Genomic DNA, 20817 nt, shown 5'->3' with positions numbered 1-20817 from the left:
TTTCAAAACCAAAATAACATTCAATATGTGAATCTAGAGAAGTAGCTGCAACATCAAAATTAATCCACTTTTTATCACATTATGTTTTATGCATCTTAGTTCATTGTAACATTCACATAGCATGAGCAAAATCTGAAAGGACTATATATGCAGATGTGAGGAAGGTTGAATAGTGAAAGGAATATAAGTTGTTGCTTATATGTTGCAGGAATAGGGTATGTCTAGTTTAATAAATAGGACTAGAGGTGACATAGCAGTGGTCCAATATCTCAGGGGTTGCCACAAGGAAGAGGGAGTGAAGCTATTTTCCAAACACCTGAGAGTAGAACAAGATGCAATGGGTGGAAACTAACCAAGAAGAGAAGCAACCCTAGAACTAAGAAGACATTTCCTGATAGAGAAATTAATCTGTGCCTCCAGAAGTTGTGGGTGTTCTTACACTGGAGGTGTAAGATACAATAGGACAACCATTTGTCTGAAACAATATAGGGCAGTGATGGCAACCTTTTTTCCCCTCTGGTGCCAAAACATAGAAATATAGAAACATAGAAAATTGACGGCAGAAAAAGACCTCATTGTCCATCTAGTCTGCCCTTATACTATTTCTTGTATTTATCTTAGGATGGATATATGTTTATCCCAGGCATGTTTAACTTCAGTTACTGTGGATTTACCGACCACGTCTGCTGGAAGTTTGTTCCAAGCATCTACTACTCTATCAGTAAAATAATATTTTCTCATGTTGCTTTTGATCTTTCCCCCAACTAACTTCAGATTGTGTCCCCTTGTTCTTGTGTTCACTTTCCTATTGAAAACACTTCCCTCCTGGACCTTATTTAACCCTTTAACATATTTAAATGTTTCGATCATGTCCCCCCTTTTCCTTCTGTCCTCCAGACTATACAGATTAAGTTCATTAAGTCTTTCCTGATATGTTTTATGCTTAAGACCTTCCACCATTCTTGTAGCCCGTCTTTGGACCTCTTCAATTTTGTCAATATCTTTTTGTAGGTGAGGTTCCTAGAAAAATTTTAAGAAGTCTAAAAATAATTTAAAAGCCTTAAGTTTATTAATTCTATGTAGAGTTGAACTATAACTGCACCAGCTTCATACCAGGTAAGCTGTTTTCTCAAGATAATTTAATGACAAAATACAAAAATCCATAAAACAGAACAATTTTTCTAAAAAGGGAAATCAGTTTTAGGACATTCAGAAACTCCTTTTATAGTTAAATTGTTTTGAATAACTGGAAAGGATTAACTTTAGGATCATATTTTTTAAAATAAATTTTTATTAGAAGTTTTGTCGTCGTCCCCCCAACCTTAACCCCCCCCCAACATACATATTTTATGAAAAAAGTGTTGTCTGGATCATTCTTACATATCTTTTCATATGAATAATCCATTTTACATCATATCTGTTTCAGTTTCAGCTATGATATTCATTAATACAAAAAAGGGGAAAAAACACAGTAGCTTTGCAGGTGAAAATACACTTTATTTAACATAATTTTAAAGGGCTACTCATGTCAGCCTTGGGAGGCTGGCACTGGCAGGTTCACATAACTTTTTAGCGCTGGGAGGGGCCTGATCTTGCGTCCAGCCCATCCCCCTTTCCGCTGCCATAAACCACTATCTGGCCGCTTTCCCAGCCACCGGTTCCGACCAGCTTTCCCAAGAATCCGTTTGTTATGATCAACATTAGAAATTCGTCCCACTGTAGCCATGCATGTTTCCAGCACCTGTAAGAGTAAAAGAGGAAGCAGACTATTCCAGATATTTGCAGGCACCGGATACAATTATTCTATTCTTTGTGCTTTCAATAACTTTTAAATGGTCAAGATCAGTGATGGCGAACCTTTTATTCCTTGGGTGCCGAAAGAGCGTGCGCACGTGCTATCCTACATGTGCAAGTGCCCACACCTATAATTCAGTGCTTGGGGAGAGTGAAAATAGCTTCCTCCCCATCCCCCGGAGACCCTCTGGAGGCAAAAAACGGCCAGTTTCCCAACTTCTGGTAGGCCCGTGTTTCACCCTCCCCGGGCTCCAAAGGCTTCCCTGGAGTCAGGGAAGAATAAAAACGCCATTCCCCATCTCACTGGAGGTTCTCTGGAAGCCAAAAACGCCCTCCCAGAGCCTCTTTAATAATAATAATAATAATAATAATTTATTAGATTTGTATGCTGCCCCTCTTCGAGGACTCAGGGCGGCTCACAACAATAACAGTAATACAAAGCCGCCCCGAGTCTATGGAGAGGGGCGGCATACAAATCAAATCAAATCAATAAATAAATAAATCCAATATTAATAAAAACTAGAATTAAAACCCATTAATATTAAAAAAAACAATCAATACTAAACAGTCATACCACTCTCAAAGGCTACAGTCAGAAAGGGGGGGAGGGAATCAGTCCTCCCATGCGACATAAATGGGTCTTCAACATCTTGCGGAAGGCGAGGAGGGTGGGGGCAACTCGAATCTCCGGGGGCATTGTTTAGTCGACGGGACCCGGAGAAGGCCAACTCTGTGGGACCTAATCAGAGGCTGGGATTCATATGGCAGAAGGCGGTCCCATAAGTATTCTAGTCATATGCCATGTAGGGCTTTATAGGTCATTACCAACACTTTGAATTGTGACTGGAAACTGATCGGCAGCCAGTGCAAGCCGCGGAGTGTTGACGAGACATGGTCATACCTGGGGAGGCCCATGATAGCTCGCGTGGCCGTATTCTGCACGAACTGAAATTTTGGAACATTCTTCAAAGGTGTTACAGTAGTGCAGTAGTCCCCATGTAGAGAATGTTGCAGTAGTCGAATCTCGAGGTGATGAGGGCATGAGTGACTGTGAGCAGAGACTCCCTGTCCAAATAGGGCCGCAACTGGTGCACCAGGCGAACCTGGGCAAACGCCCCCCTTGCCACAGCCGAAAGATAGTGCTCTAATGTTAGCTGTGGATCAAGGAGGACGCCCAAGTTGCAGACCCTCTCCGAGGGGGGGGTCAATAATTTCCCCCCCAGGGTAATGGACGGATAGATGGAATTATCCATGGGAGGCACCCGTGCCATAGGTTCACCATCACTGGTCAAGATCAAAGAGAGAGAAAACGATTGCCTTGAGCCCTACTCCAACTGAATTATCTGCTTCTAACCCAGAGCCATTTATTACCATCTTCCCTATGGGAACTTAGTAACCCATTTTATATATAATCATAGCATCATCCTCTTGAGTTTTGAAGGCAAGTTCTGAACATGAATTTCCTCACTTCGCGACATCTGCAATTGCGCAATGGAGTCAGAATGAAACAAGCAACACTGCAGGATCACCACACAAGCCCCTCATCCCTTTTCCACATGTGTTGGCACATCCCTAAAGAGGCCTTGCTTGTAGGGAAGCACAATTCTAGGTGTTAAATGAACCTTGCCTTTTATCTTCATACTCCTGCACTCTAAAGGGCTTACCTGTATTTGCCTCTTGGAGGGCAACTGTATAATGGCCGTTCCACTAACTTTCCTCAGTAATACACCACAGGTACCTAAAAAAGAAAGATGTAGTATTCTGACCAAACACTGAATTAGGCCAACAGAAATCATCCAACCACAATTCCCCCCCCCCCCCAATCTATTCCAATAGAAACATAAATCCAGGATCTGCTGTAAGCCAGTTTTGCCTAATGTGATGCCCTAAGGCTGCATTGGCAGCCATCAAACAAAGTTAGTATCTGGCATCAACCTCTTAGCATTAGAGGTTAGAGTCATTACTTAATCTCCTGAATCCAGTCCATTGTGTAGAATATGAATACACTTGGATGATAATCTGAAACTAGACTGAATAGAGCATCATATTAATGCTCTAGCTGCATGCATTGGACCTTTATTAAACATCGTACAGTGATACCTTGTCTTACAAACTTAATTGGTTCCGGGACGAGGTTCTTAAGGTGAAAAGTTTGTAAGATGAAACAATGTTTCCCATAGGAATCAATGGAAAAGCGATTAATGCGTGCAAGCCCAAAATTCACCCCTTTTGCCAGCTGAAGCGCCTGTTTTTGCGCTGCTGTGATTCCCCTGCTGTGATTCCCCTGCAGCATCACAAAAACAAGTCCAAAGGTGGGGTTTCCCATGGAGGGGAGCCTCAGGGGAATCCCAGCAGCGTAAAAATGGGCGCTTCGCTGGCAACGGAAGTCCGGAGGCAGGGCATCCCAGTGGCGGCGGTAGGTTTGTAAGGTGAAAATAGTTTGTAAGAAGAGGCAAAAAAATCTTAAACCCTGGGTTTGTATCTCGAAAAGTTTGTATGACGAGGTGTTTGTAAGACGAGGTATCACTGTATCTTGGTTTCCAGCATTATCATCAGCATAGATTTACAATCTAAAACACATTCTGAAGATCATGTTCTACAATACCTAATGCTGTAGGTCAGGGGTAGACAAAGTTGGCTCTTCTATGACATGTGGACTTCAACTCCCAGAATTCCTGAGCTAGCGTGATTGTCTCAGGAATTCTGGGAGTTAAAGTCCACAAGTCATAGAAGAGCTAACTTTGCCTACCCCTACTGTAGGTAGTTCACCCTTTTTAATCAACATAACTAAAATGACTAGCATGAGTCCTGATTGTAACGTATTTGCTGACTGTGAACATTCTACATTAATTGAACAAAATGATTTAGGAAGGATTTGTGCTGATCTACTGACAAGTGTTTCTCCTATCCCATCCTTGAAAATGGAGGGGGTTTTTTTACCAATTTTTTATTTTGGCATCTAAGCCATGAATTAAGCTAAGGAAGTGTGGTTGAAGGGATCTTTGACTACCCTAGGTTTCATTTTATCATCTAACACTTAACGGATGCAGCTTTGTTTGCTTTTGTCAACCCTGATTGCTCAACAGCCAACACAGTAAATCTTACTTAAACACCAATTGCTAAGTAGGGAAAATAATACAACTCTCAAGAAACTGTTAGTATTCTGTTGCAGAATTCTGTTTCAAAATTATTGTACAAAAGTACAATTCTGTTTCAAAATTATTGTACAAAAGTACAATTCTATTGAATAACCTTCAGAACACCTTCTAAACAGGTCAAAGTATGCAACTTTGGGAAATAATCGACTCAAAACACAAAAACGTCAACGGTTTTGGTTAAATTGGACTGGAAGGAAGCCAAGAACTTCAAAACTGCTTTGATTCTGACTGTCTAGATTTGTTTCATCCTTCCAAACTGTTTCTGGCTTCTACTGGATCCTGACCTGCTGCTCGGATATACTGTGCTCCTCTCCCAGGATGACTCTCCAAGTTATTTACGAGGGTTCCAAGTGGGAGAGCTCCAACTGGATATGCATCCCCGTCATTAGCAGAGACTGAAAGACAAAAAAAAAAAGGACATTGAATAAAAACACAACAAATAAACATACAAGGGAGGACTTCCAGTTTGAGCTTGACTGCGCCAGGGGTGCAAAGGCATTGCTCCGTCTTCGCATCCCCCTTTTCCGTTAACGTAGGATGCATTTGCGCTGTGTTGACACCCGGAGGGGTCAACCCAGGACAGGGGGTCTCCCGGATCCCCTAGGGCGGATCGCCGTGGTCCCGGAGGGAAGGGATAGCCCCGCAGCTATGCTGATGGAGAACTGCGCCCAGGCGGCTGTCCAGGCGCGGCCATAGCGGCGGCCACAAGAAGGAAGTTCAAAAAACAGAATAAGAAGTCTACAGAGAACCAGATCAACAGAAAAAAGAAGATTGAGGACACCTTGGAAAAATCTTTTGGTATTTCAACGACTAGAACTTGAGAAGAGAAGATCCCAGATTGAAAGGCGAGCATAAACAAAGCAAATTAACTATAAGTGATATCCATACACTAAGAAGAAAAACGGCTGGAACTACTTGTCTTTGTTAACTTTGACAGTAAATATAATCTCGTATAAACATACAAGGGAAAAACAAATAAAATATCGGCAAAATGTAGAAAGGAAGAAATGAATTTAACTCTCAGAAGCTAAGTAGAAGAAAGGTAGAAGGGCAAGCAGGGATCTGCACCCAAATATGTATCCATTCATGCATTGTTTATTTATTAATTTGACTTCTGTTATGCCGGGCTCTCTGGTAGAAGCCTTGCAAAAATTCACGGGTACAAATTTCAGACACACACACGTTTGAAAATTCAAAACAATGTCCTTTATCACAAAATTCAAAAGAAACAAAGCACCCTTTTTGTATTGCAAAGAGCACTCTTCCCCAAAACAACCTTGTCGGCTGTACAAGTCCCTTAATCAGTCCTTAAGTACTTAGCTAGTAGCTGTGAAGAAACATCACAGCCCTCCTTCTTCCCACGAAGTGAAACACACGCACATTTTACTCTGCTTTGGTGTCAAAGGCGTGAAAAATCCACAAAGTTCAGACACAGTGAGGCACGATCCTGAAAAACTGCAATCAGATAATCTTCCACAATGGCCAAACTAGCATGCTGCTATTTATAGCAGCAGCTCTAATTACTGGAGCCCCTCCCAAACACAGGTGGCCTCTCTTATCTCCTGTAATATTTCCTCAATTGGTCTCTTCGATGCATAAGTCTGCGCCTGCGTGGGTCTAACACTTCCTCATCCGAATCGACCAAAGATAATGGTGATTGGCTTCCTGGGCTGTGTGCCAAGCCCCCATCTTCCAAGTCAACCTCACCTTCTTCTTAGTCTGAGGAAACTGCACTCCCTGACTCTGCCGGCAACAAAACAGGCCTAGGACATGTTGACATTTCCCCTGCCTCCACCTCCACATTCCCTGGGGCAGGAGCTGGGCCAGAGCCAACCACAACAACTTCTATGCCACCCAATCTTGTAGGACTTAGGGTGGAGTTAAAGTTCAAACAGACATCCCTAAAAATAAGATAGAATCACTTAATTTTTTAAAGTCACAATTAATACTTCTCAAATATTTGGGATCTACAATGGAGTCCTTCATGCTTTCTGAGTTTGGTTTTTATGTGCAGATATTTCATTATCTAACTGGTGCAAAGATGCAGTTTCAAGATCTACATGGTTTATTATACATTTTTATTCTTAGCTGCCCAAACTAATGCTCCTGTCAATGTATTTGCTCTCAGACTAGGTGAAAATACTTCATCACAGTCCTTATCTGACTGAGCAAATCCCTGAGCAGCTAATCTTGCTTTATGGGTAACAGTCCCATCCACACCAGTCTTTATCTTATACACACATTTGCAACCGATTGCACGTTCATATAGTGGTAATTTTACATCCTCATACACCTCAAGATCCTTTAATGATTTTATCTCCTGATTCATAGCATCCTGCCAGGCTATCTGAAATTAGACAGTTCTGTTTGCTTGCCTGAAATCTATCAGGTGGACGTCTTTCCCTAATTGACCTCCTAGGCAACTCAGTATATGTTATTAGTATGTCGTCTTCCTTTACCTCTCCTATCAAATTTTCTTCTTCTACGGTCATAGAGGGTTCTTCTATTGATGATTCCTCCACTGAGGATTTCTCCACTGTTTAATCATCAACATTATTATCACCTGGCCAATGAATGAAAGGGATGAATGGGAGGGACTGATTTTTAAATGTACTTGGGTTTTAGATCAATTAGTTATAAATTTTATTGAATTTCAGAAGTTTTTATTGCCTTTTATATGTTGTAAGCCGCCCCGAGTCCTCAGAGAGAGACCGCATATAAATCCAATAAATAAATAAATAAATATTACTATTGGTAAACAATGGAGTTTCCACAACACTATCTTGCACCTTATTGTATTCCTGTTCAAGATTTCTCCAGGCAACACGTTCCAGAAATTTAGCACTTGTACTGCAATATACTTTAGTAGTACCTGACTTCCAGAATCTAAAATGATCTATGATTAACTTCATAACCTACAAAATATAACAGTCTTGCTCTATGTTGTCCTTTTCGCCTTACTTGAGTGGGAATATGAACCATTGATGGGGCTACAAATGTATGTAAATAACTGAGATCTGTATTCTTTCCATTCCAACGAGCATTGTTGAGCATTGTTTTTTATGTATATGTTGGATTGGATTGATTTATTATTGTTTTTTGTATATGTTGTGAGCTGCCCTGAGTCCTTGGAGAGAGGCGGCATATAAATCTAATAACAACAACAACAATAATAATAATTATTATTATTACTATATCACAGATCATTTTAGATTATTATTATCATTATTATTACTATATCACAGATCATTTTAGATGATGATGATTATTATTATTATTATTTTCAAAAAAATTCAAAACCATGAAAGTTTATCAAAAAGTGCCTGAACACTCAACCCAATATAGCACAACCAACACAAACTATGAAAAGGATAATATTTTATAAACATGTCAGAAACTACAGAAAGTAGTTTTTGTTATTAACTGTTATGACTACATGCATATTTTTTATTGGCCTACATCATGCCTTAGAAAAGTAAATTATAGCCAATCCTTCAATATTAATAGTAGCAATCAGTTTGCAATGTGATACAAACAGTCTGCCTCAAAATTGTTCTTCACTTAGCTTTACATTTAGAGGAAGTAATATATCTTGAAACCTAGTCATTCCCATCTTTAATAGCTTAAGTAGCATTTCAAATATTTACCTGCCATCCTTTCTATTTTTCCTGAAGTTTTGATGATGTCACCAGCCATCATATTCTCAGTTGCAATGATCCAGCGTTTCCGCTTCTCTCCAGCCACTAGAGCTATATGACCTGATCTTCAAAGGGAACAAAATAAATCAATCAATCAAAAGATTAACAGTGCAAAGGACTAGCTTTACTTAGAATAAAAAGTAAACAAACTGGGCAGGAAAGATAATATCAAGTGCGTCTCGTTAAAATGCTGCGGCTTGAGTTCTCTATGCCAGTAGCTAGGAAGCACCGTCAAATATTCCCCACATTACAGGGGGACGATGGCAACACAGCAGCTGAATCGTTAGCCTTAGCTTAGACCATTCATCTGGAAAGTGAGGGCTCTGTTCCAGCTCCAGCAGCACTGAGATAGACGGAGGCTTTGGTCTACAGCCAGCAGAGAGGATCTAAGTGAGTGCCTTGAAACCCTGTTGCTGGTTTCACGTTAATCATCCCATTGTGGCTCTTGTAATCATTTTGCCGATTTTGCGCCTTTTTCTAGTTGCTGCCTGATTGCGCTCATAAATATATTGTCGGTTTGGCGCCAAATACCTGACCTTTTCCTAATGCTCCATTTTATTAGTTTTTCTACAGTAGTTCGTTTTCCTTACAGTGATCAGTTACATTTCGACAAAACAATGTCGTTTGGCGGGCCCCAGGGGAGGAGCCTTCTCTCTGGCGGCCCCAGCCCTCTGGAATCAACTCCCCCCAGAGATTAGAACGGCCCCCACCCTCCTTGTCTTTCGCAAATTACTCAAGACCCACCTATATCGCCAGGCATGGGGGAACTGAGACACCTCCCCCAGGCCTTTATATTTTATGTTTGGTATGCATGTGTTGTATGGCTTTAATTGTTAGGGTTTTATATATACTTTTTTTAATATTAGATTTGTATCTATTATATTGTTTTTGTTATTGTTGTGAGCCGCCCCGAGTCTTCGGAGAGGGGCGGCATACAAATCTAATAAATAATAATAATAATAATAATAATAATTATTATTATTATTATTATTATTCCAATGTTATTTAATAAACTTAATCTTGATAGCATTCTTTTCTGGCGATTGTCTTTTCTCCAGAGCTTTTTCATACTACTGTAAGAATTCTGTATACAGAATTTTTAAGACTGTCTAGTTGCTCTGAATCTACAAATACTTCCCTTACGTTGGGCTGTTGCTGTCAAGCAATAGCACTTAGAAAATTAAGATGAAATTGAAATTCAACAAACCTTCAATCTGCTTGTCAACTCAGTTGCCTATTACTTACCTACATGGATCATATCGGACCGAAAGCACTTTTTCCTCAAATGGTTTAGGCTCTGCTCCATCTGGATAACGCAGTCTTTGGAAATCAATCATACGGTAGCATTGTTTATTTCCTCCTCCAATTCCATGCACACGGATACGACCTGCGGAAACAGTAATTTTAAACTATTATGTATTGCACAGAAACACTATATTCCAGCTGCAAGATTTTTTTAAAATGTTACAAATCTCAAAAGTGCATGAAATGGGAATTCATTGTTATCACTGAACTCTCATAAGATATTCAAGCAAGAATATCTTAATTTCACATAATTTAGCATTCTCACTTGAAATTAATTTGGTGAATCTATAAGAAGGCATTCCATGAGGGTTTCTATAGAATACTCATAGAACGTAGAGTACTGTAATATATGAATTCTAAATATACCATTTTGTGAATGCCGGGGCATTACACACAACATCTCTTACAAACATGAATTTTAAGCCATCAAGAACATTATCACTCAGGTTCCCACAGTACATCTTGCTATGTGTTTTTGTAACTCATGCATAACATACACCTGAAAATCAGTGGCACACCCATACATGTTTGGCACTCCATAAAATGCCAAAAATGCTCAATTGAACTAGGCTCATTGAAATCAATAGACAAATCGATAGAATTGGATCAAATCTCATGGAGGATTTACAAATCTCCCCAGAAATTCTATTGTGCGTTATCTAGAGTTCATAGCTAAAGTTAAAGAAACATCTCTCAGCTGTGGCGAGGGGGGCGTTTGCCCAGGTTCGCCTGGTGCACCAGGCCCTATCTGGACTGGGACTCACTGCTCACAGTCACTCATGCCCTCATCACCTCGAGGCTCGACTACTGTAACGCTCTCTACATGGGGCTACCTTTGAAAAGTGTTCGGAAACTTCAGATCGTGCAGAATGCAGCTGCGAGAGCAATCATGGGCTTCCCAAGGCATGCCCATGTTACTCCAACACTCCGCAGTCTGCATTGGTTGCCGATCAGTTTCCGGTCACAATTCAAAGTGTTGGTTATGACCTATAAAGCCCTTCATGGCACCGGACCAGAATATCTCCAGGACCGCCTCCTGCCGCACGAATCCCAGCGACCGGTTAGGTCCCACAGAGTTGGCCTTCTCCGGGTCCCATCGACTAAACAATGTCATTTGGCGGGACCCAGGAGAAGAGCCTTCTCTGTGGCGGCCCCGACCCTCTGGAACCAGCTCCCCCCAGATATCAGAGTTGCCCCCACCCTCCTTGCCTTTTGCAAGCTCCTTAAAACCCACCTCTGTTGTCAGGCATAGGGGAATTGAAAATTTTTTCTCCCTTCCCCCTAGGATTATAGAATTTATACATGATATGTTTGTTGGTATGATTGGTCTCTTAAATTGGGGCTTTTTAGATTACTTTTTAATATTAGATTTGTTACATTGTTTTTTATTGTTGTTAGCCACCCCGAGTCTTCGGAGAGGGGCGGCATACAAATCTAAATAAACTAAACTAAACTAAACTAAACTAAACTAAACTACTCACTTATTAATAAGCTATAACCAAAATTTGGCAAAGAGACTGTATCCTGTCAGACATTGAATCACAGGCCCATAAATACTGAAAACTACCCAACCTGTAGCACATTCTCAATGGAACAAGAACAATGATACTAACAAGGAACAAGATCCTGCAACAAATCAAGATGTCTATTTTGCCCCCAGCATTATCAAAAACCCCATCAACTTCACATACATAAGTGACTCCTTCACATGCTTGTCTTAGTAATAATAATAATTTATTAGATTTGTATGCCACCCCTCTCCAAAGACTCGGGACGGCTCACAACATAACAGCAATACAATATAAATACAAATCTAATATTAAAAATTAAAAAAAACTAATTTAAAATACATTGTTCAAAACTTATCTGCTACACAATCATACATACTCCGTCCAACTGAACATAAACATAAGAGGACAAGAAAAAGAAGAGGGGGAGATTAATCCCTCCACGCCTGGCAGCAGAGGTGAGTCTTCAACATTTTGCGGAATGCGAGGAGGGTGGGGGCAGTTCGAATCTCCGGAGGGAGTTTATTCCAGAGGGCCGGGGCCACCACAGAGAAGGCTCTTCCCCTGGCTTCCGCCAGACGGCATTGTTTAGTCGATGGGACACGGAGAAGACCGACTCTGTGGGACCTAATTGGCCACTGGGATTCGTGCGGCAGAAGGCAGTCTTGTAGGTACACTGGTCCGATGCCATGTAGGGCTTTATAGGTCACGGGTCCCCAACCGCCGGGCCACGGACCAGTACCGGGCCGCGGGGCATGTTGCACCGGGCCACGGAGTCAGCAGCTGCTGTGGATCCAGCGAGTGCCAAGCGTTGATCCAGGACCTGCTAGCCAGCTCCACAACACTGACGCTCATCGGGATAAGGTGCGGGGTTGACCTGGGACCCGCTGTATGTCTGGGATTCTAGTACTATGTGCAGGACATGCAGCGGGTTTTGGCTCCACCCCACACTCACCCACCAAACTTTGGGAAACTACATTACATGTCACTTGTCCCTGTGATGTGTAATGTAATAGCTACATTACAGTCACAGGGATAAGTGAAGAGAAGCAGAACCATGCTTAATCCCGCCCCCAACCACACCCCTTTCCGCCCCCACCGGGCCATAGAAAAATTGTCTTGCTGAAACTGGTCCCTGGTGGAAAAAAGGTTGGGGACCACTGTTATAGGTCATTACCAACACTGTGAATTGTGACCGGCAACTGATCGGCAGCCAGTAATATATATCATTATTTGCAGTGTCCCTCTGGATTCAATATAGGACCAAACAAGCAATGCTTTGCACAAAACAATACTCAGACATCATGAATCAAAATAAGAACAAAATATATTTTGGCATTTCAAACTTGTAGACATTCCATTCCAGATATCAAAGTACTCATTTTGGATACAAGAAATTTTACCTGTACAATCAAGCAAAAGATTGTTGAGTTCACACAGGACAAGAGGTTTCAGGACATCTTAAAATGTTTCAACAAACAATGAATTTTTAATACATTATAATTAATCGATACAATACTTTTTCCAATGTAACTGGCATCAGCAATAACCTTCGTTTCTTCTGCCCTCTTCTCCTTTCCCTTTTCCCAATTTACATCCTACAATCTTGTGACTCTTTTGTATCTCATGAAGTGGGGGGGGGGGGAACCCTACAGGGACATAATTGTAGTTCAGAATGTACCTGTGTGATCTCGACCTCCTGACTTTGGTTTGGGAATGGGCTTAATGGTGTACTTTGTCCTGCATTTCCAAAGAGGATCTCTAGTTAAGACAGAAGTAGAAGTACTGATTTCACGGGATGCATCAAGTTGGCTAACCAGATAAAGTGGGCGGAAAGATGCAGGGATCTAGTAAAGGCAAGAAAAGAAAAGAAAACAACAGGATATAATGAATGGTAAATTTTTAAATGCAGGGGCATAACTGGATATAACATGAATGAAAAGTTTTCATCTTTGTTATTTAACATTTTACAAAACATACCTTCAAATATAGTGACAATTTAACAGCAAAGTTCTAAAACATTTTGCTGTAGTATGTTAAATATGAAGCCATTTTTGCAAGTTTCTTGCAAAACACAAGCTGCTTACTCTAAAAGTTAATGGCATATAATAAGCAAGGATATTGACAACTAAAATCAAAATAGATAATAATAATAATTAATAATTTAATAATTTATTAGATTTGTATGCTGCCCCTCTCCAAAGACTTGGGGTGGCTCATAACAATAACAGAATAGATACCTGATTATTAAAACCATTAACATTAAGGTGTTTATCCTATTTAAGTGTTTGAATCAGGAACATTTATTTTACATTAGAGTCTCCGGAGAGGGGCGGCATACAAATCCAATAAATAAATTAGAGGAAAAGCATCTGCAAATATCTAGAAATATTTACCCCCACTGCTAGGTAAACAGAATCTCTAAAATATGGATCTCACTGAAAGACTGCCTTGAAAGTTAAAGCTTAGCGCAGGCCTTTATATAACAGAAAAATAATTAAGACAGTATAAAGTACACTAAGTAATTCTGCTCAGAAAGAATAAAAGCAGAATAAAAAGACAGAAAAAATGGGATAGGAAGGTCATACTAACAGTTTATATAGGTGCCTTGAGCTCATATGCAAGTTATATTAAAGATATCTGCTTGGAAGAACAACATTGCTATGAAAAGATCCAGAATCCTGTATAATTTATAATCCATTTGGCCCAAACAGCAAAGTAAATATACCTGTGGAAGATGAGGACTTGAAGACAGCAGCAGGGAACCAAAGTTCCGGATCAAGTTTGATATTGCCATTAGGAATAACTACTTGTTTTTTGCTGTAGACAGAAATAAGACAATGACCATTAGAGTTAACAGATACATACCCTTTCATTCATACATCTTCAGTTCCCTCCATATATTCTTGGTCTTCACATGATCATACTACTTTTATTCAGATCTATTACACCCTTCCTTCCCCCTTTCTCTAAGTTTGATACAGAACACATAGGCAGCTGGAACGAGCAGACGGGGTTGTTAATGAATGCATTTACAGGAGGTCACAACAGATACAAACTTAAAGTAAACCGCTCTAAACCTGACTGCAGGAAATATGACTTTAGTAACCAAGTAGTTGATGCATGGAACTCACTACCAGACTCTGTAGTATCATCACCTAATCCCCAAAACTTTACCCTTAGATTATCCACTGTTGACCTCTCCCAATTCTTAACAGGTCAGTAAGGGGCGTGCATAAGTGCACCAGCGTGCCTTCCGTCCCCTGTCCTAATGTTTCTTTTAATAGTATCATGTATATAAATATTATAGCTTTGTGTACCACCAATATGTACTTGACATACATACATACATACATACATACATACATACATACATACATAAATACCCAAAACATTGGGTATTATTATTATTATTATTATTATTATTATTATTATTATTATTACTATTAGTGCACAAGCAGGGGAAATAATTGAATATTTGTAATATTCGTTTGAGAGATTGCTGTACAGGACAATTGCAGAGAATGAACTGCATTGTCCTCTAAAAAGCAGATATGAAAAAACAGGCTTATCCTTAAACAATCCTTCACAGAGGATCGCGGTCATTTTTGTAAAAATCACATTTCGCTGCTATCTTTCCCACTTTATTTAGCTGAAGTCAGGAGATACAGTTTCTCTTTTATTAGTCACAGATCATTAGAGTCCCACTGACTTTGCATTCATTTCTCCCTCCCCCCTAACTAAGATAACGCACAGAATGAATTTGAGCGAGGAATTGTTTTTCTTTAACTTGAAAACGTTACAGTCTCTTTGGGGAATACCGAAGGGATATCCCGGTAATATTTTTTTTCCCCTTGGGAGGAAATGAAATTCCTCCCGATCCGCCTGCACCTACCCACAATCGCACTCCACGGCGCATCCATACCCCGGCCTCGTTCTGCCGTTCCCCCAACCCGGAGCCTGAGCCCTCTGAGCCGGAAGTACAATATGAAGAAGGCGGTAAGCTTTGACTACTACCCGGCTGGTTTTCGTGCAGAATGGACTCGGCTTTCACCAGCTCGATTCCCAGGCGCGGTTGGGTTGCACTTCTCATCGTCCCGGCCAGGAAACCAAGATTTTATTTTAATTTTTATTCATTCATTCATTTAGACTTCTATGCCGCCCTTCTCAACAGACTCAAGGCTGCATACAACATAATAAATACATCAATACTGTAGTCGGAATGGTGGGAAGTCCCACTTAAGAGAAAAGCTGCAGAATCTTTTGTGTTGCCATACATAAGACTCACAACCTGTTTCCCCCTGCCCTTGTCTCAGAATATATCTCCTATATATATTATATATGTCCTATATCTTCTCTTCTATCCGTTATATCTCTTCTATCCCTTTTATCTCTTATATTTTCTGCTATTCTCTCTAGTTATACTTTACTCCTATACAGTGGTACCTCGAGATACGAGTTTAATTCGTTCCGGACCTGGGCTCTTAAGTCGAGCAGCTCTTATCTCGAACGACTTTTCCCCATAGGAATTAATGTAAATAATTTTAATTGGTTCCAGCCCTCAAAAAACTCACAAAGTTAGTCTAAATTATGCAGAAAGACATGTTTTTAATGAAGAAATGTACATGTACATATAAATGAATAATGAAGTTTCTTTCACTTAACTTGTAAACTTTCTTAAACTTTTAAATTTACATATGTTCAACTTCTCTGCCACCCAATCCTGTAGGACAGAGGTCCCCAACCCTTTTTGCACCAGGGACCGGCTTTAAGCGATCAAGAGAGGAATGGGTGAATGAATGGACGGAGGGTGGGAAGGAAGGTAGGAAAGAGGGAAGGGACAGGAACAGAGGAAGGAAGCAAGGAAACTTATGAAAGGGGAGAGTAAGAGAGGAATGAGTGAAGGGAGGGAGGGAGGGAAGAAGGTGGGAAGGACAAAGAAAAGAAGAAATAGAGGAAGGGAAGGTAAAAGAGAGAAAGAAAAAGAGCAAGCAAGCAAGCAAGCAAGAAAGAAAGAAATAAAGGGGGAAGGGACAGGAACAGAGGAAGGAAGCAAGGAAACTTATGAAAGGGGAGAGTAAGAGAGGAATGAGTGAAGGGAGGGAGGGAGGGAGGGAAGAAGGTGGGAAGGAGAAAGAAAAGAAGAAATAGAGGAATGGAAGGTAAAAGAGAAAGAAAAAGAGCAAGAAAGAAAGAAAGAAAGAAAGAAAGAAAGGGGGAAGGGACAGGAACAGAGGAAGGAAGCAAGGAAACTTATGAAAGGGGAGAGTAAGAGAGGAATGAGTGAAGGGAGGGAGGGAGGGAGGGAAGAAGGTGGGAAGGAGAAAGAAAAGAAGAAATAGAGGAAGGGAAGGTAAAAGAGAGAAAGAAAAAGAGCAAGAAAGAAAGAAAGAAAGAAAGAAAGAAAGAAAGGGGGAAGGGACAGGAACAGAGGAAGGAAGCAAGGAAACTTATGAAAGGGGAGAGTAAGAGAGGAATGAGTGAAGGGAGGGAGGGAGGGAAGAAGGTGGGAAGGAGAAAGAAAAGAAGAAATAGAAGGGAAGGTAAAAGAGAGAAAGAAAAAGAGCAAGAAAGAAAGCTGCAAGCACCCCCCCGAGCCCCCCAGGCCGGCTGCAACCTTTTAAAACACGCGCGCCGCTTCGCAGCTGTCTCCTGAAGCCGAACGCGGAAGTTAGCGTTTGGCTTCAGGAGACAGCTCCTTGGCGCTTGTATCTCGAATTTGGGCTTGTAAGTAGAACAAAAATATCTCTCCCCTCCCAGCTCTTATCTCGAGTTGCTCTTAAGTAGAGCAGCTCTTATGTCGGGGTTCCACTGTATTTCTCTTCTATACTCTCTGATACATTCTACTGTATATCCTCTATAACAGTGTTTCCCAACCTTGGCAACTTGAAGATATTTGGACTTCAACTCCCAGAATTCCCTGGAAGTTGAAGTCCAGATATCTCCAAGTTGCCAAGTTTGGGAAACACTGCTCTATAACCTTCATTGTGTATTGGACAAAACAAATAAATAAAATAAAAATAAATAAATAAAATGCACGTTCAAGCAATGTAGAATCTCAATTTGAAATGGGTCGGGTCTTTCCTGGTTCAAATATGTTTGTTTGAGAAAGAGAAAAAGTGGCGTAATCTGCCGGCGATCTAAAGATAACTATTATTAAAACCTTCTTTGCTTGGATGTGTTACCAACAATTTATTTTTATTTATTAGTTTGATTGATATGCCGCCCAATTCCCTAAGGACTCTGGGCGGCTTACAACAATAAAAATATCTTTTAAAAGAAACAATTTAAAAAACAGTTTTAAAGATAGTGTAAAGCCCATTAAAACCATTCATAACTCTCATGGCCGGATCTAGATAATGGGTTTGTTGTTGTTCTTCGGCGTAGAGTTCCTCTGCCTTTAAAACTGTTTGGTGGGCAGAAGTTTCAGAAGTTTCTGATCTAGGTCGGGAACTGGCCAGCTTTAAATTTGTCGCAGTCAAAAGACATCGTAGCCCTTTGGATAGATTGGACACACAAGGAATTTGTCTTGGTGCATATGCTCTCAGCGTGCAGAAAAGAAAAAGATACATTTGTCAAGAATCATGACGTACAACACTTAATGATTGTCATAGGGGTCAAATAAGCAATGAAGAAACAATATTAATAAAAATCTTAGGACACAAGCAATAAGTTACAGTCATACAGTCCTAAGTGGGAGGAAAAGGATGATAGGAATAATGAGAAAAACTAGTAGAATAGAAGTGCAGATTTAGTAAAAAGTCTGACAGGGAATTATTTGTTTAGTAGAGTGATGGCGTTCGGGAAAAAAACTGTTCTTGTGTCTAGTTGTTTTGGTGTGTAATGCTCCGTAGCGACATTTTGAGGGTAGGAGTTGAAACAATTTGTGTCCAGGATGCGAGGGGTCGGTCAATACATATTTTCATAGCCCTCTTTTTGACTCGTGCAGTATCCAGGTCCTCAATGGGAGGCAGGTTGGCAGCAATTGTTTCTTCCGCAGTTCTGATTATCCTCTGAAGTCTGTGTCGGTCCTGTTGGGTTGCAGCACCAAACCACACAGTGCTTTTTGTAATATTCTTATGAGCCGCGTGCAGTTTTGCAGCCTGGAGGCATCACAGACCTCGTTACCAACCTTGATTAAAGATGGGTTCAAAGTCTTATCTGTGTGGTCTCGAAGAGCAGACAGCAAATTAATGGAATATACAGTAATTCATTTAAGTCTGTAGAGATTCTCAGGCACCCAGGTCATGGTTAATAAGTTTCTTCAGTTTTGATGGGATAGTGGAGAATGGGAGAATTTATATTCCTTGAAGACAGCTGGTAATCAGCATCCTTCGGAGAGGGGCAACATACAAGTCTAAATAATAACAATAACAAAAACAACTATTATTATTATTATTATTATTATTATTATTATTATTATTATCCTTTAAGAGCAGAGGTCTTCAAACTTGGCAACTTGAAGACTTGTAGACTTCAACTCACAGAATTCTCCAGCCAGCTATTCTGGGAGTTGAAGTCCACAAGTCTTAAAGTCGCCAAGTTTGTACACCTCTGTAATTAAACTCTTGGAGATTTATCTCTGTCCTCAGGGTCACCTGAGTACAACAAATGGTTCCTGTACTCTGTGATTTTTCCTCTGGAAATCCATTCCTACTCCCACACCATGCAGGGGTCTCAAACCCAGGCCACTTTAAGACCTGTGGACTTCAACTCCCAGAATTCCTCAGCCAGCAAAGCTCAACGCCTCACCATAGCAAAGCTGGCTGAGGAATTCTGGGGGTTGAAGTCCACAACTCTTAAAGTGGCCTGGGTTTGAGACCTCTGAGTGTTTCATCCCAAACTGTATAACTAAAAGTCCTTTAGAGATTCTCAGTCATCCAGGTCATGGTTGTCTGTTCCAAAGGTGCTTCTTTCAGGAGGTAACTGGACTTTTTTTTTCCTTTTGAAGACGTTTTGCTTCTCACCCAAGAACCTTCTTCACCCCAAGAAACTTCTTCAATTCAGCTTGGATGAGAAGCAAAACGTCTTCAAAAGGAAAAAAAACCCCAAAGTCCAGTTGTTTCCTGAAAAAAGCACCTTTGGGATAATTAATCAAAGCCTAAAGCTCAGTGTTTTTCAACTTTGGCAATTCTTAAAAGTGTGGATATTAATATCAATAGCATTTAGACTTATTTACCGCTTTATAGTGCTTTTACAGCCCACTCTAAGCGGTTTACAGAATCAGCATATTGCCCCCAACAATCTGACTCCTCATTTTACCCACCTCAGAAGGATGGAAGGTGGTGACATTTGAGCTGCTGAATTACGGCTAGCAGTTAGCTGAAGCAGCTTGCAGTGCTGCACTTTAACCACCGCGCCAGCCTGGCACTTTTTAAAAGTAAAATCGCCAAAGTTCAAAAATCACTCAACTAGCTTATTGATTACATCACGTACCGTTCCGCGCCCCCTCCCCTCGTCTCCGCCCTTAAAGGGAAAAAAACCCTAGCCATCCAGATGCATTTCGGGACGCGACTGGCTACGGCCTGGCGGCCATATTGGACTTAAAGGGGCTGCGGCAAAATGGGGAGGAGCCAGAGTGGAAACTGTTTTTCTTCTTTCAGGAGCGGCCAGAGCTGCTCGGGGAGACCGGGAGTCTAATGAAGCGCATGCGCACTTCCTCCTCCATCCTCTCCTCTTAAAGAGACCCGAAGGAGGCCCAGGTAGGAGCTTCTCCGTGCCTCTTTCTCTCTTATAACGGAGGCGGGGGACGTGGTGAGTTATCCTCGCGGAAAGCACAGAGAAGCAGCTAGCCTGTTTGACAGACGAACATAACGGAGGTGGGAGGGTGGGGGGAATCCAGAATAACCCCAGGCAGAGGCGGGTGAGAGAGACAGAGAGAAAAGCTACAAATCTATATGAAAATAGCGGGTTTTGCTTAGGCATTGATGTCCTTTTACACTGGCGTTGGATGTTTTGTGGAAGAGAATATAACGTATATAATGGAAGTAAATACAATTTTATGTGACCTAGGCTAATCTATGTGCATTTGCCTTCCTTTTCATTCTTAATATGTACACTGAGAGCATCTGCACCAAAGACAAATTCCTTGTGTGGGCAATCACACTTGGACAAAAAAAGAACTCTATTCTATTCTATTCTGTATAGGGGAATTAGGAGCACCCTGCATTTCTTTTGTTGCCCTTGCAAATGCAATTGGGTGCTAGCTAGGGTGAATCCTGGCATGCATTTAGCCCGGAGGCCCATGATTAGACATTGAGACATCATGTCTCAAATCCTGCCTTTTCTACTCACCACCACCACCACCCACATGCGCAACAATCCCTGTGGCCAACTCCTTATTTGTGGTTCAGT

At 41.0% G+C, this 20817-nt stretch overlaps 2 protein-coding genes and 1 long non-coding RNA gene across 10 annotated transcripts in view; 1 reads left to right on the top strand and 2 right to left on the bottom strand.

Moving 5' to 3' along the window:
- Positions 1-1476: 1476 nt before the first annotated feature.
- On the bottom strand, positions 1477-15440 carry MRPL2 (mitochondrial ribosomal protein L2). The gene is made up of 8 exons (XM_070734606.1): positions 15359-15440; positions 14192-14283; positions 13145-13310; positions 9896-10037; positions 8600-8715; positions 5237-5347; positions 3459-3532; positions 1477-1741 (listed from the first exon to the last, which is right to left on the bottom strand). The coding sequence occupies exons 2-8, from the start codon at positions 14258-14260 to the stop codon at positions 1529-1531; spliced, it is 891 nt and encodes a 296-aa protein (XP_070590707.1). The 5' UTR covers positions 14261-14283; positions 15359-15440; the 3' UTR covers positions 1477-1528.
- Positions 15441-17640: 2200 nt separating this feature from the next.
- Positions 17641-20014, bottom strand: LOC139157627 (uncharacterized). The gene is made up of 2 exons (XR_011557516.1): positions 19900-20014; positions 17641-18820 (listed from the first exon to the last, which is right to left on the bottom strand). It is a non-coding gene; the product is annotated as an uncharacterized lncRNA (long non-coding RNA).
- Positions 19969-20817, top strand: part of KLC4 (kinesin light chain 4) — a 79359-nt gene continuing 78510 nt past the window's right edge. For 2 of the 8 annotated variants that reach the window (XM_070734595.1, XM_070734600.1), the window contains exon 1: positions 20085-20165. The gene's annotated coding sequence lies outside the window, so the exon portion shown is untranslated. Of the gene's footprint in view, positions 20218-20817 lie in introns of all 8 variants that reach the window. The other 6 variants (XM_070734588.1, XM_070734590.1, XM_070734592.1 and 3 more) reach the window with 6 other exon arrangements.

This window comes from Erythrolamprus reginae, chromosome 1 (genome assembly GCF_031021105.1).
Source record: "Erythrolamprus reginae isolate rEryReg1 chromosome 1, rEryReg1.hap1, whole genome shotgun sequence".
In the NCBI taxonomy this organism is placed as follows: Eukaryota; Metazoa; Chordata; class Lepidosauria; order Squamata; family Dipsadidae; genus Erythrolamprus; species Erythrolamprus reginae.
Note: the sequence above shows the minus strand (reverse complement) of the source record. Positions and strands in the feature narration are given on the sequence as shown.